The sequence below is a fragment of the Psittacula echo genome (assembly GCF_963264785.1).
Source record: "Psittacula echo genome assembly, chromosome: 1".
NCBI classification, from domain to species: domain Eukaryota; kingdom Metazoa; phylum Chordata; class Aves; order Psittaciformes; family Psittacidae; genus Psittacula; species Psittacula echo.
Window position 1 is genome coordinate 36,345,056 of NC_137735.1, and position 14,885 is coordinate 36,359,940.

A 14,885-nucleotide genomic window follows, 5' to 3' on the forward strand; every position below is an offset into this window, starting at 1 on the left:
GTTTACGGGTAAGAATTACTTTTCTGGTGGATCAGTCTGAAGCTCATTTTGCACAACTTCAGCAAATAGTCTGTGCGTGTTTTTACAAAGCTGGTTCGTAATTTTAACGCTTTTGAAATATCTGAGATCAGAAATATTTATTGTTATTTTAATGGTAAATCATTCCTTGAAACATAAGTAATAGATGGAACATAACAGAATCATCAAAAGACCATAGAGGATACCATGTCAAGAAATAGGGGCTCCATGTTCAGCCTGAGAACTAGAAAGATTCTCTCACAAATGGCCATTTTAAGTGCTAGAAATGTTCAGAGAAGAGTTTTTTCTTCTAAACAAACTTTATACAAGATAAATTTTTCTTTTATCACTTTTTCCTGAATATTTGTAACTCTATCCTATCACTCTTGTATGCATAAACCATTATACATCAGTATCACAGATGCCGGTCAGGAAGTACATTTGTTTTAAAAAGATGGTTCCTCATGAGAAAACTGTATTTATTCATAAACTGGCATAAACTCAGATAGCCCATGTGTTCAGTTTTCATTAACAAAATCATCTGAGTTGTTAGATGAACTGTTTTAGACAAATGTACGTCTCACAGTTAGACATGATTTCTCTTTTGATACGTGGCTACCAAACAATATTCTAAAACCTCCTATTTGTCAAAAGGCTGCTGTCATACTTTATAAATATTTAGATTCTGCTCTCCATGATAGTACCTCCAGTCATTTTCTCCTTTTGTTTCTAAGCTCAGATGGTGGTTTTAATAAGCTCAGTTTCAGACTTCAAGAAATCCCTCTGCTTCTTCGCTCCTACCAACTCCTTCCACCCTGGCAGCCTGCGCTCTTACTTGAAAGCTATTTAGGATTAATTCCTGCATTCCTTTGCCTTCAAACTCAAACACTGTCTTTCAAGAAAACTATCTCCAATTAGCTGGAGAGATTTTAAAAATGTGACTGTCTCTAGTTTCACTAGTGTAAAGTTTTTAAATAGATGTATTAAATAAGATGATACTTAGATCTGTGTATCATACAAAGAACATTCTGTACTTGCATGTGAAGTACCTGAAGTTACCAAGTGAAGGCAGCTAGAAGACACCAATAAATACATTGATTTTCAAGTACTTCAAATTCATCAATTACTTTGAACCTTTAAATCAGTTCAGTCAACTCGAAGACTTCTATCAGCTCAGCAGGTCAGGCCCTATCACGACTGTCTCATTACAATGCTGCTATTCAAGATGTCATTTTACATAAAGCATGTGCTTTTAACCCTTACCATTAGAGCAATCTGGACCTGTCCAGTTGGGGTCACAGGTGCAGGCACCACTCTCTTGCAGGTAGGTGCCATGGCCAGAGCACTGGTCAGAGCACATCGTTTTCAGGATTTCACAGTTGTTGCCACCCCAGCCTGGGTTGCAGTGGCACTCGCCGTGGATGCATATGCCATGGCTGGAGCAGGCTGGGTCCAAGCAATCAGCTGCAGGGAGATGAGAAAATTCAGCTTAATTTTGTCATTCCTAACAATAGCAATCAACCCCTGGATGCTCCAGCACTTCTGGGCTTAATCCATGTTTTAAGACCTTGTGAAATTGGCAGCATTGCTCTAATCTTGAAAGTAAACATTAGTAAGTTGAAGCTGAGAAGTTCACCTTTGTTTCATTGCAATGAGTGACGAAAAGACAGGGTGGACCAAGGTATCATGGTGCCAGCCTCCCTTCTCTGGCTAAAAGGTATATCACTCTTTATCATCACTAATTGCATAGCAGCACTTTTCTTTGAAAAAAACACCTCACCTCCATATCACTTCCTGGTATTGTGAAATCTGTGTGTGCAAATAACTGGCATCAAGACATTTACAGGCTACCACTAAGTTAACGGAGAACCTTTCAAGGTTTACTGATTTTTCTGAATTACAACAAGATTGGCTTTGGCTTTTGGGCAACTGATCTCTGTTCTGCCTGATCAGAGTGTAACAAGTGTTGCATTCCCTGCAGCACTCAGTATGAACTCACCCGATCCACCATTAGAGTTTTGACAGCTGTATAGGACCCTCAACTTGTTTCAGAAATAAATGAGTTGCATACTGTCTATCTGTCTTAATTCACTTTAATGTGCTTTAGATGACGAGATTTAATTTAGCAATTTGACTCAATAAAATGTTACACTTGTAGGGTCAATGGTCTGAAAATTTAATTCCAGAGACCTAATTGCATTACTTTGTATGTGGAAATCAATAAAATCAATTTGATTGAGGAAGAAAATGGTGCTTTTTACTTCTTAAAAAAATAGGATGGAAAATGAACTGCATTTTGCAGCACACCAGAATGGATATTATTATGCATATTGCTGGAATACAAAAATGATGCATCATTTTTCACCCTGATGTATTTGAATCAGCACTTTCCACAATGTGGTTGGTGGAAAAGATCACTAACAAATGCAATACATTAATGATTTATTCTATACTGTGAACATTTAGTAAGTCTTCCTGTATTCCAACATCCATTTTTGTGTGCTTTCTTCTCAGCTGACCTCAGTCAGAAAAAATAAATATACTGGCAGGCAGAAAGATATCACATATTATTACGAATTTTCCCACTGATTACTTGAGAATAGATAAAGTATAATAATTCTGTAGAATTCAGTGAAAACAGAGATTCCCAAACTTGATTTTTAGTATTCAACAAAGATTTTTGAAGAAATAGCATTAGGGCACACGATCTTGATCTAGGAAAATCAATAGAGCTGGATGTGCCAGCTGGAAACCTGACCAACAACAGCAGGTGCTGGACTAAATATTTATTCATTTACCTTCTTCACAGTTTTCTCCTTTGTATCCAGAGTTGCAGGCACAAGAGCCCATGATGCAAATGCCCCGGCCTCCACACTGGGGATCGATGCACTGACTTGTAGGCACGTCACACTCGGTGCCCTTCCAGCCACTGTAACACAGGCAACGTCCTTTGGAGTATTGCCCATTGCCACTGCACAGGACAGGGCAGGCTGCTGTGAAAAAAAAAGCAGCAGAAAAATTAAAGCCATATTCTTCACCACAGCTCTATAGAGAAGAAAGTCTAAGAAGCAAATCACATGCCAGTTGCTTTCCTGATGTATTTGTCCACATGTTCGTTTAAACTGACTCAAGAAAAGCATTGGGTTAATTTACCTCTTGAACAATCAGGGCCCAGAAACCCGGGAAAACAATGGCAGGATCCAGAAACACATTCACCGTTACCATGGCAGTTTCGGGGGCATTCCACCACAGATTCTAAAGGGAAAAAAAAGGAGGATAATTTACAGATGCCTACTGCATGAAGTACCTGTCATCTAAACCGCTACTAACTGACAGTGCACTCTTGCTCTGAGAGAAGTGTTTGTTTGGTTTGTTTGAAGAGCACGAATAGCTGTGATTTTCTATTGCTGATGCCTCTAGTATCTTAGGACTTTACATTCTAACAAAAAGGCTAAAATTATAATGGTAAAACTGTATGAGTTCCATACTTAAAAGTCAGCCCTGTGTCATTTAACAAATGCTTCGAAACAATGTTCTCCTTTTAAGCACTGTTTTACAAGAAGGTATACTCCTTATGCCTTAGATCAAGTAATTAAAATATACATTTTGCATTTTATTCTGACTAGCAAAGAAGACTATAAACGGAAAACCTGTGAAAAAAAGTCAAATAATTTAACTACGAAAACCTATTTCTATTCCTAAAAAACTTGACCAGAGCCTAGCATTTGGTAAGAGCTTTGAAAATTATGCTTACCTATAATTATGGTATTAAAAGACACCTGCTCTGCATTTTTCCCATCATTATAAAAGGCCAGGTGCCAGATGCCAGAATCCAAATACTGGATAAAACCTGCCTCATGGAGACTGACAGACCTCGCCTGCCGCCCCGCTCGCTCCAACTCCAGCAGGTTGCGTTGCTCCCTTGCAATCAGCCGGCTGCCATCCAGGAGCTCCACAAAGTCGTACTGTAGGGAGGAACAGACAGGAGATTGACAATTCAAGGGATGACACATGGCACCACCAGCTTCCCCACAGCGTCCTGCCAATATGCTTTTATTTTGACCAAGACTTTCCTCTTGGAGCAGGGAAGCACGAGCTGAAACCAACCTTTACTTCTTTGCTGCCTGCAAAGACTTCAAGAAAAATTACCAACTACTCCTCATGCTTGTTAAGAGTGATTTTTTTGGTGACAAGTGGCCAACAAACCTATTACATGTACTACGGGAAAAAAAACATCAGTTGAAATGAGTCTGCAGTCATGACTTCCACGTGAATTACAGGTGAGAGCTAACTTTCTAAATGTGTTATATGCATATGAGTTAATAATAATATTCAACACCAATAACCTACTCCATTTTTCATTTAGTTTCAGATGGAATGTTAAACTGCTTGATTCCCCTTTTGGACAGTCTGGAGTCCTGGAAGGAGAACAGCAAGAGCTTCCCTTCCTATCACAGACGCCTAAAAGAGGAGGTGGAAAGCATAAAACACTGCAACTTTGGAAATACTAAACTGACAAAAACTGGTACCTCAGGTCAATGGACACCACAGATTGTTTTGTTAACAACCATCAGTGAGGCTTGGAAAAATGTAACAGCATCTTGGCTGATACAATAAACAAGCCCACAACACGAGGCTTTTTGCTGGTTAATCTTAACTGGGGCTAATAGCAGCTGGAGGACTAAATCTGCTCTGGGTCCTGCACTGATTACACTATCTGGGAGTCTGCCCTCATGGCTTGGAAGTTGTCTTCTGAACGTTTATCATGTAAAGATCAGTATGCACACAGCAAAATTAAACAGGTAGTAAAATTAAAGAGCATTCTTTCTTGTGGTATAAAGTGTCTGCTTTTCCTGCTGAGTCTGTTCACAGTTTTACTCTGACACATGTTTATTGTAAGAAGTGACAGTAACACAAAAACCTTCAATCTACTCACACATTAGAGATGTCTCTCAAATGGAATGACATCCAGGGCCTATTAAAGTAAAGGCCACTATATGAAACTGATGGCTCACCTGAGCTGGGATAACATCTGCTACTGGAAACAAGAGAATCTGTGGTTTTACACCCTGACTTGTGACCTTCAGAAACTGCTCCTGGGACTGAAGAAAACATGATAGCCTTTGTCCTGGAACAAGGGTTTAAGGACTTACAGAATCATAGAATGGTTAGGGTTGGGAAGGACCTTAAGATCATCTAGTTCCAACTCCCCTGCTGTGGGCAGGAACACCTCACTCTAGACCATGTGGCTGAAGGCTCTGTCCAACCTGGCTTTGACCGCTGTCAGGGATGTAGTATTTATCACTTCTTTGGGTAGCCTGTTCCAGTGCCTCACCACCTTCACAGTAAAGAACTTCTTTCTTATATCTAACCTGAACTTCCTCTGTTTAAGTTTAAACCCATTACCCTTTGTCCTATTGGTACAGTCCCTAATGAAGAGTCCCTCTGGGACCCTTGTAGGCCCCCTTCAGATACTACAAGGCTGCTATGAGGTCTCCACATGGCCTTCTCTTCTCCAGGATGAACAGACCAAACTCCCTTAGCCTGTCTTTGTATGGGAGATGCTCCCTCTGATCATCCTCGTGGCCCTCCTCTGGACTTGTTCCAACAGCTTCATGTTCTTCTTATGCTGAGGACACCAGAACTGCACACAATACTCCAAGTGAGGTCTCACGAGAGCAGAGTAGAGGGGCAGGATCACCTCCTTCAACCTGCTGGTCACGCTCCTCTTTATGCAGCCCAGGATACGGTTGGCTTTCTGGGCTGTGAGCACACACTGAAGCCGGCTCACGTTCATTTTTTCATAGACCAACACCCCCAAGTCCTTCTCCGCAGGGCTGCTCTGAATCTCTTCTCTGCCCAACCTGTAGCTGTGCCTGGGATTGCTCCCACCCAGGTGTAGGACCTTGCACTTGGCATGGTTAAACTTCATAAGGTTGGCATCAGCCCACCTCACAAGCGTGTCGAGGTCCCTCTGGATGGCATCCCTTCCCTCTGGCGTATCAACCGAACCACACAGCTTGGTGTCATCGGCAAACTTGCTGAGGGCGCACTCAATCCCACTGTCCATGTCACCGACAAAGATGTTGAACAAGACCGGTCCCAACACAGATCCCTGAGGGACACCACTCGTTACCGGTCTCCAACTGCACATTGAGCTGTTGACTGCAACTCTCCGTGTGTGGCCATCCCGCCAATTCTTTATCCACTAGCTGGTCCAGCCATCAAATTGATGTCTCTCCTGTTTAGAGACAACGATGCTATGCGGAACAGTGCCGAACGCTTTGCACAAGTACAACTCAATTCTAACTGGGCCTTAGCTTTCCTGACTTGATCCCTAGCTTTCCAGACAATGTCCCTGTATTCTTTCCAGGCCGCCTGTCCTTACTTCCACCTTCTATAAGCTTCCTTTTTCCTTCTGAGTTTTCTCAGCAGCACCTTATCCATCCATGGAGGTCTCCTGGCCTTCCTGCCCCATTTCCTTCTAGTTGAGATGCAACACTCCTGAGCTTGTAGCAGGTGATCCTTGAATATTAACCAACAGTCTTGGGCCCCCCTGCCCTCTAGGGCTATATCCCACGGAACCTTACTAAGCAGGTTGCTGAAGAGGCCAAAGTTTGCTCTCTTGAGGTCCAGGGCAGTGAGCTTGCTGCACTTTTCTCATTTGTTCTGAGGATCGTAAACTCCACCATCTCATGATCACTGCAGTCAAGGCTGTCCTGGAGTGCATTCCCAACCAGCCCTTCTCTGTTGGTGAGCATGAAGTCAAGCATGGCACCTCTTCTTGTTGGTTCCTCTATTACTTGCAAGAGGAAGTTGTCATCCACACAATCAAGGAACCTCCCGGATTGCTTATGCTGCGCCATACAGTCCCTCCAACAGATATTGGGGTGGTTGACACCCCCCATGAAGACAAGGGCCTGCGAGTGTGAGGCTGCTCACTTATGTTTTTTTCTTGAAATTGCAGGTCCAAATTCACTGGTAATGTAAGAATGTTCCTCCCCAGTAATCAGAATTATCTTCCTACTAGTCAGGATGTGAAGGAAATGCATAGTTAATATGGCTCTATCACCTGAGACACTTTTCCAGCTATGTCTGAAGCCACAGAACAGAACATAATGTGATTAGGATGTGCAGAAACCAGTACCTCACTGTGCTGTCACTTTGTGCATGCTGCACCACATGAAAACAAATGCAACCATTTTGGGAGAGCACCAATTATTCAAACCCATTCAACATTCTCAATTGTCAGAGAATTAAATATTTACTTTGTATGAGAGAGAAAACCAATTTCAGTTGTTTGTGTTTTCTTTTTTCCTCCCGCCTGACTCAGTAACACTTCTTTCTGGTTGTGTTTTTCACTAATATTTTGAAAAACAGAAAGCCCAGGGAGTTCTGAGTATTAACAAGTCATTTATGGACATTAGGAAGGACATTTTTGTAGGAGGATAATTTCTGATTCAAACTGTATTTTTGGTACACTGATTGACAACTATTGACTGACAAACATGGTACAATGAATGATTACATGATTCCTAATGCAATAAGGACATATGCTGTTATCAGAACACCATTTTAGACTACATTTTAAAAGCCATGCAGATGGGAATTTACTGTTCATTCTGGCCCCCAGCAATAAAGCAGTAATTGATCTTAACCCTTTTAAAGGCTGGTTTGTTTTTTTTTTTTTTATAGTTAGGATATGATAACAGAAACAGATTGGAAAAACAATTCTCTTCATAAGCAAAAAACATTCCAATTTCATTTTCCTCCTATGAGGATAAATTAATTACCTTATATAGAGCCTAAATGCGCTGATTTGCCCTACCATTCTATTCAGTTTTTGCTGTAAATCAAAGTCCTTTTTTTTTATTCTTAAAGTCTCTTTAAATAAACATATTGATTTGCTGGCTGCAATGGAACTGACATTTTTAGAAAGTGTCACAAAGACTTTCAGCCTTGCATTGATTGAGTTTCGAATGGACAGCCACCGTCAATTATTTCTGGTTGATTTATTTATGATTCCCCAGAAAGAGAGAACTATGCATCTCAGATCAGTCTATGACACACACATAGCGGCTGTGCTTGAGACTGATTTTGGTATCTGAAGAGAACACAGAAACACAACCAAAAATTCTGTCCTGATTACAATACATCAAACCATTTCTTACATGCTGTTTCCCTATTATTTTGGATTATGGGACACAGTGAGAGTCAAATTTGCTGCATTCTGTTATTCTTTTATAATAAAATGCAACTGATAGGAATGGTTTAGATACAGTTGATCCTGTCCTAAAATGAGGGTGTAAACTAAAGGACTCTCTCCAGCTCATTTCTATCGTACTTGATTATGTATGTCTCTTGCAGCGGTAGGATAACTGGTATCAGAGGTTGTAGAGCTGTAGAAAGATGGACTCCCATTCTCTTTTACTCACTGTGTGGTTTCTGCTGCATAGAAAAAAGAGGTGGATAAACAGACAAAGGTCTGGGAGAGAAGTGGAAGACAAGGTGGCAAATGTAATACGCAAGTTTCGCATTATAGCAAAAGGTGAGATGCAGAGAAGACAGACATTCATAGAAACACTGAAGGTGTAAGGAGGGAGCTAAAGACGATGATCGTCTCTGTATCATAGGAATACTAGTAAAGATACTGGAGGGGGACAACTGCTAAGGAAAGTTTACAAATGCTTGCAGGGTGCAGGTAGTAATCAGTTCTCTGATCTGAAGATCTGAAAATTCAAATACTGATGTTTGAGAAACAGGCAGCAGTTGCTCATTTGCATAAGTTTTGTTATTAACACTTGTCACTCTATGACTAGGAGAAAAGGGCAGATAGCATTCATGAGACACAGGCATGAAGTGATATTATACAAGTGAGATTCTACTTTTCAAAGTCCTCATGAAACAACCCTCTTCTATTGGCTACCATCCAACCCAGGGATGGGCTCTGAGCCAACTTTTATCACTTTGGGATGAAATCTTGGAGCTACGGTAGAGAGTGCTACGGAAGTACCAGTTCCACATTTATTTTTATATTTTTTTAAGCAGACATTATAAAGGCACTGTATGAAACCATCACAGTTAAACACCTGCTATGTTCCGTGCTGTTCTGGTCTCCCTGTCTCAAAAAGGGTGCAGTAAAACTGGAGAACATTCAGAAAAGCACAAGGATGATCAAACGACTGAAGTAGCTTTCATACAAAGAATGATGAAACAGACTGGAAAGAAACCTCATTGAGGGCACTAGAGATCTATAAATTAAGGGTGGCATGGAGAAGAAATCAGTAAGAAACTGTCCAATGCCTCTTCCAAAACACTATCATCAGGGTACCAAAATAAAACTATAAGGAGACTGCCTCAAAACACAGTGAGGAGTCATGTGAGAAATGTAGTTAAGCTGTGAAACTCCTTGTTGCAAATGTTATGGATGCTAAGAGCTTCCATAGGTTCAAAAGTGACTGCAAATTCTCAGGAAAAGAAATCTTTCAAATGCTGTAAAATACAAAGACAGCACCTTTGACTCAGGAAGTCCTCCAGCCTTAAAACACTGGAGGCCGGGAGTGTACTGTAGGAAGAACAACTACAAATCTGTCATGCAGCTATACTAATCTCTGCATACCTGCTAACGGCCACCATCATAGTCAGAACATTGGGCTACATGGTACTTAGATCAGACCCAGTGTAGACATTCATGTGTTTTTCTAATATGCTTCTATGACATTTAGAGCTACACAAGTAAGCTGGCCTGTTGATAGAAGAATGCAAGGAAACCCAGAACCAGCTGTTAGTCTGTCCTTGCCAGCTATGCTTGGCTTGCAGTTAAGAACTTGTGCCAGTACAAGCCATAAGAGTTAGCGGAAATAAGAAAACAATAAACTGTTTTATGCTTGCAAACCACTCAATGTTCTATTCCATTAGATGCCCTTTTGCTTAAATACCTTACTTTGTCCATACAGGCTACTCTGGTAAAATACGTATTTTACCAGTACAAGTTATGTCTTCATCAAAGTCCTGTGATTAGGACTTTGCTGCAGAACAGCCTAAACTGTTGAGAAATATTTTACTCCTTTTTTTTTTCCCCTCACGTGCAGTAGCACAGTCACAAAATAACCCCCAGCCCCTCACTGAAACTGTTTTTTTAAATGATTACACATACTTTATCTCAGGCACCTAAACCTGATGTCACTGGGTTCAAGGCTGTATAAACATCCTGATGACCCTCCATCCTTGGGAATCTTCAGCAGCCCTAAAAGATCACTAGGGCACTGATAAGTAAGCATGCCTAATTTTTCAAGGTATCAAGTGTCAGTCAAATGGTTTGTAAAAAAATCTCTAATTACATACCAGGCAAATATAAGACAAGAGAGCTTGACCTATATCCTCGGAACAATACATCCAAAATGTCATAGGAACTACAGAAAATACAGTAGAAGGATTCACTTCTGTTGTATCATACTTGAGCACGCATAAGCACTTGGGCAGTAGGAATCTAAAGGCAAAGGAGTCTGTGTAAAACAGGATGGGAAACAGATTTAGCTACCGCCATTTCCCAACTTTTTGGATAAAGGGCACTCCTATTTCAGTCTTTTGCCAGGATAGGGAATCAAGTATGGATCATTTTTCATGGATTTATCTACTCACATAACTTCTCATACAAATTCACAGTCCAGACCAGCTTTTTCAGTTTTGTTCATTCTTGCCACACATGTATTCCTCTAGCTCCTGTTATTATTGTTATCATTGAGATGGCATTTGTATTCCAAAGCCCTATTTCCAGTGGCTGATAACTTTCTGAATCAATTTTCTTTGAGCTAGAATTTCTCGCGCTTGTTGTCAGCCTGAGGGTGGCTGTTCATATGTGAAGATCTGAAGAAAATCCATTTAATCATTTTTTTGAGGATCAAATTTTTAAATAAACATACGTGTATTTTCTACATTCAATAAACTGTTTGTAGTTTAATGGGAACTAAACTAAAAAATAAAGCTAAAGTAACATTCTATGATTTTAGCTGCATGAAACTCCTTTGCTGACCCTAATTCTTCCTCTGTGGTTTGTGATTCTTAAATAGGTGATATAATTAGCAATATTTTTATGTTCTAGGTCTTTAAAAAGTTATGCCTGAAAAAACAAAATAAATAAAAATAGTACAATATCATGCAAATCAAATTTAAAAATATGTGGGATTGAAAGAAAATATTTGAATTTTACAGTTATGGATTTGTGGCTGCAACTACATATGAGGCATAATCAATCAAGATTCATTCCAATTAGACTATTAGGTGGCTATACTTATGTTCAGGGCTAATCTATGCACTTGAAAACAAACCCCAAAACAGTAAGATGTTGTCTAATTCTCAAATTGGGATAGAAGAGCAGGAGGACAACTCCTTTTTCAAGTGGAAAAGTGGTTGAGAGCCAGCAGCTGGACAAATATCTAGCTGAAAGAAAATAAACTTGGAGGGACTTAAATCTTAAAAACAAAATCTGGATAAATTGATTCTAAAATACCATCTCAGACAACAATTCTCCCTTTCTTCTGCCAATCCAGAAGACTATTTGCTCTGTCACAGTTTAACTTTTCTGTAATTATGGATAAAAAGTGTTTCTTTGTTACTAGGCAAAGGCATGACTATACGCAATAGAAAGTGTCACTAGAAACCTTCTGAGGCCTAGACCAGAATAAATCCTCCGGATACTTAAGAACAAAGTTTCAAGACACTAGATGTTTAGTGAAGACTGATACATTTACAACCTGAGTTCATTGTTTCTTTGTAGACACATACTACATTTTTTTTCTGTTATGTATTTATTTAGTGAGACACTAAGCTGTAAATACTGTAGCATTTGCTTGGAGAACAAACTGAAGCTTCCTTTAAAAGCTGTTGTCTTTTTGCTTGGAAATTTGGTCAATGTGCTCTTTGCCAGGCATGCTCAACCACATGTGTGACCGTAAGATGCTGTATTTGTTTGCTGAGGTTTTTAAAGATATGTCTATGTACCACAGAAGAAAAAAGTACTTATAAATCCTGCATAAAACAGCTACATATCGAAAACATCATCATCGCTCACAGCATTCAGCATAAGTAAGAATACCTCCCCATTTCAGATCCCATCGCTTACAGTAGTATACATGTTTTGGACATTGCATGAGATCAGCAAAGCATAAAAAGTAAAAATAAAAACCAGCAACATGGAAAAGGATGTAATCCGGAGAAATAAAAAAGACACAAAAGATATGAGTTCAGAGTTTTCAATAATGTGTCCTACATTTAATGAAAGCAGTTCTCACCTGAGTGTGTGAAGGTGGTAAGCCTTTTCGGCCATATACTCCAATCAATGCATCTTTCTGAAGTGATATATTGAATTTTAGAAATTGTGGCTGATCAATGAAGAGTTGTGATCTCCAAAAAATCCCAGGGGGAACTTCTTGTATTGCTCTTCGGCCTATATCAAGTTCTCCAGAATCTATGGTGTTGTTTTCCTGTGCAAATCCCCCTAATTTTCCTGATGGGTTAGAGTAGAAGAGATAAAAAATTAGCGCTCCTTTCTTGCTTTCAATCATCCTTCATATAAAATGCCAAATATTTAGTATCATCTCAGATAAAATGTTACCTGACAACCTTCCTGAATATAAGATCTCAGGGAATTCACTGATTTGGAAATAAAAATGCAAAGATATCACAAATACCCACAAAGTAAAACCACTGTAACTTCCCTAAGCACTAGCATTACAAAAACTGTTTTAGGATCTACATTAAACTATTCACTTTTTCCCTCAAGAATTTTAACAGGTGTTTTCGAGCATAAAGTCTCACACCAAAAAACAACCTAAAGGGAAATGCAGCATACAATTTTAAGAATAATAGATACATAAACATAAGCAGTCATAAGAACTAACATACAGTCTTTTCTATGTGACATATCAGAGCACTTATACAATACTAACAATGCCTACAGCTCTGCAGGGAATTTTTTTGTTTTTGTGTTCCCCTATCCTTTCCAGAGGCAGAGGCTCTCCATAATGCCTACATCCTCTGGACTTCTCACCCTCAGCCCTAAAGCCTGTTACCACCTCCTTATCCACACTGTCTCCTGAATAAAATGTATAAGAGCATGTCAAAGTCTGGTTCTTTCACTGTTTCTTATATAATAATGAATATGTATTTATCCTGCAGGCCAATTACTGGGAATAAGAACACAGCACTGAAGGGCATTAACAATTTTTCTCTATGAAGCACTTGTGCAACTATCAGTTAGACTTAGGAAGCCAGCGATGATGGCTTGGAAATGCCCAAAAGAAGCAAAGAAGATGCTAACATACAAAAGACACATGATGTCAAACACTAACACTGAAAAACTGGACAACTGGTAGTGGCATTAAAAAAGAAAACAAATTTATGAACTTTAGATACCCCCAACAAATTTTTTGTTCAAGTGGGTAAGTACAGGCAACAGAGACTGAATCTATACTACAGCTAGAATGGAGAACAGTATCATCTGAATCCACAAGGTTTTGTGCCATCTCAGTGAAGCACCATCAAATAAACGGAAGGGGCAAAACTCTTCCAGTCCAAGCTGATGATCCCACAAAGCATGGAGCTGGATGTTATAGAAGCACAGGTCTGTGCTAACTCAGATCTCTATGTTGCCCCTTGCTGTACCACACAGGCACATACTTTCTCAAAGCTCATCAGCAAACAAACTGCAGTTTAGCTGCAATAGTGCCTCCTACCTGTCAGATATGCAGGAAGCAGAACTATTAAGAAGTGGTTTGCACAGACCATCACCACCCTGCTTTAAAATTTGGGATGGTTTAGATGAGTTTGAGGCCAAAGACTCACATCTGATGTTCAGGCACTAAGTCCATTCCATACGGCTGGACACAGGCAGTCCTGGAAACTGGTCCAGGGTCAAAGCGTACTTTGATCTGATGGAATCAGCACTAACAATTCTAGACTAAGACACAAAGATGTGTATAAGAACTCGCTTATCCACACATGTCAACATGGAGGAAGTAATGTCACATATAAGCAGCTGGCACATCAAGGTGAGCCTTGAGTGAAGTAATATAAAGAAAAGTGGAACTGTAGTTACAGTCTTACAGTCTACTGTGTCTTTACCACTTTATACTTCCTTTCAGAAGCTCATGTATTATAAAGGTTGAGCTAAACTCATCCGAATGTGATAAGTATGTTGAAATGATGCTGACTTGTTTGTGTACAAGTGCTCTGAAGAACTGACAATGCTCTGTTGCTACCCTGTCTCTTATGTTCAAATTCTACATTATTCATCATTTGATGGAACAATCTGACACAACCTTTTTGCAAACATTAAGACTGTAAAAAACTAGATTAGAATTTGAAATGCCAGGTGAGGTCACAGACTGATCTTCGCCACCTTTTGTGCATCCATGATGAACAGAGACTGCTGCTGAATTAAACAGGTACAGAAAGGCCTTGAGCAGGAGCTTGTATCACCATCAGAGCTGTGCCACAGCAGTTTTGCAGTTACTGAAAATGTCTCACAGGATCATCATAATGATCAGTGTTCTACCAAGAAGAGACCATGAAATACCTGATTTTGGAGAAACCATTTTTTTACGCTTTCCAGGATGAGTCTGCTGCTTTTCTAACTTTGGACTTAACCTTTCACAATATTTATATTGTATTCTAGAAGATGGATCTGTATTCACTTTTTTTAGTTCACTTAAGCACTGTATCTTACCAGATCCTTCAAATGTAAGCATGCTGTGTCTTAAAAATTCACACTGATGACTGATAATCTTTAGACAATAAACACTTGTTTGCAGTCTTGATCTGCAGCTTCTCCTATTTCTACATTTGAAATTAAAAATAACTACCTCTTA

At 39.7% G+C, this 14,885-nt stretch overlaps 1 protein-coding gene across 7 annotated transcripts in view; it reads right to left on the minus strand.

Annotated features, from left to right (window-relative positions):
- TENM3 (teneurin transmembrane protein 3) overlaps nucleotides 1–14,885 on the minus strand; it is a gene marked incomplete at both ends in the record, with an annotated part of 327,594 nt that overhangs the window by 78,550 nt on the left and 234,159 nt on the right. For all 7 annotated transcript variants that reach the window (XM_080639194.1, XM_080639193.1, XM_080639192.1 and 4 more), the window contains 5 exons: nucleotides 1,282–1,482; nucleotides 2,817–3,011; nucleotides 3,172–3,273; nucleotides 3,773–3,983; nucleotides 12,309–12,523. In XM_080639194.1, coding sequence (XP_080495320.1) covers nucleotides 1,282–1,482; nucleotides 2,817–3,011; nucleotides 3,172–3,273; nucleotides 3,773–3,983; nucleotides 12,309–12,523 — 924 coding nt within the window. The remainder of the gene's footprint in view (nucleotides 1–1,281; nucleotides 1,483–2,816; nucleotides 3,012–3,171; nucleotides 3,274–3,772; nucleotides 3,984–12,308; nucleotides 12,524–14,885) is intronic.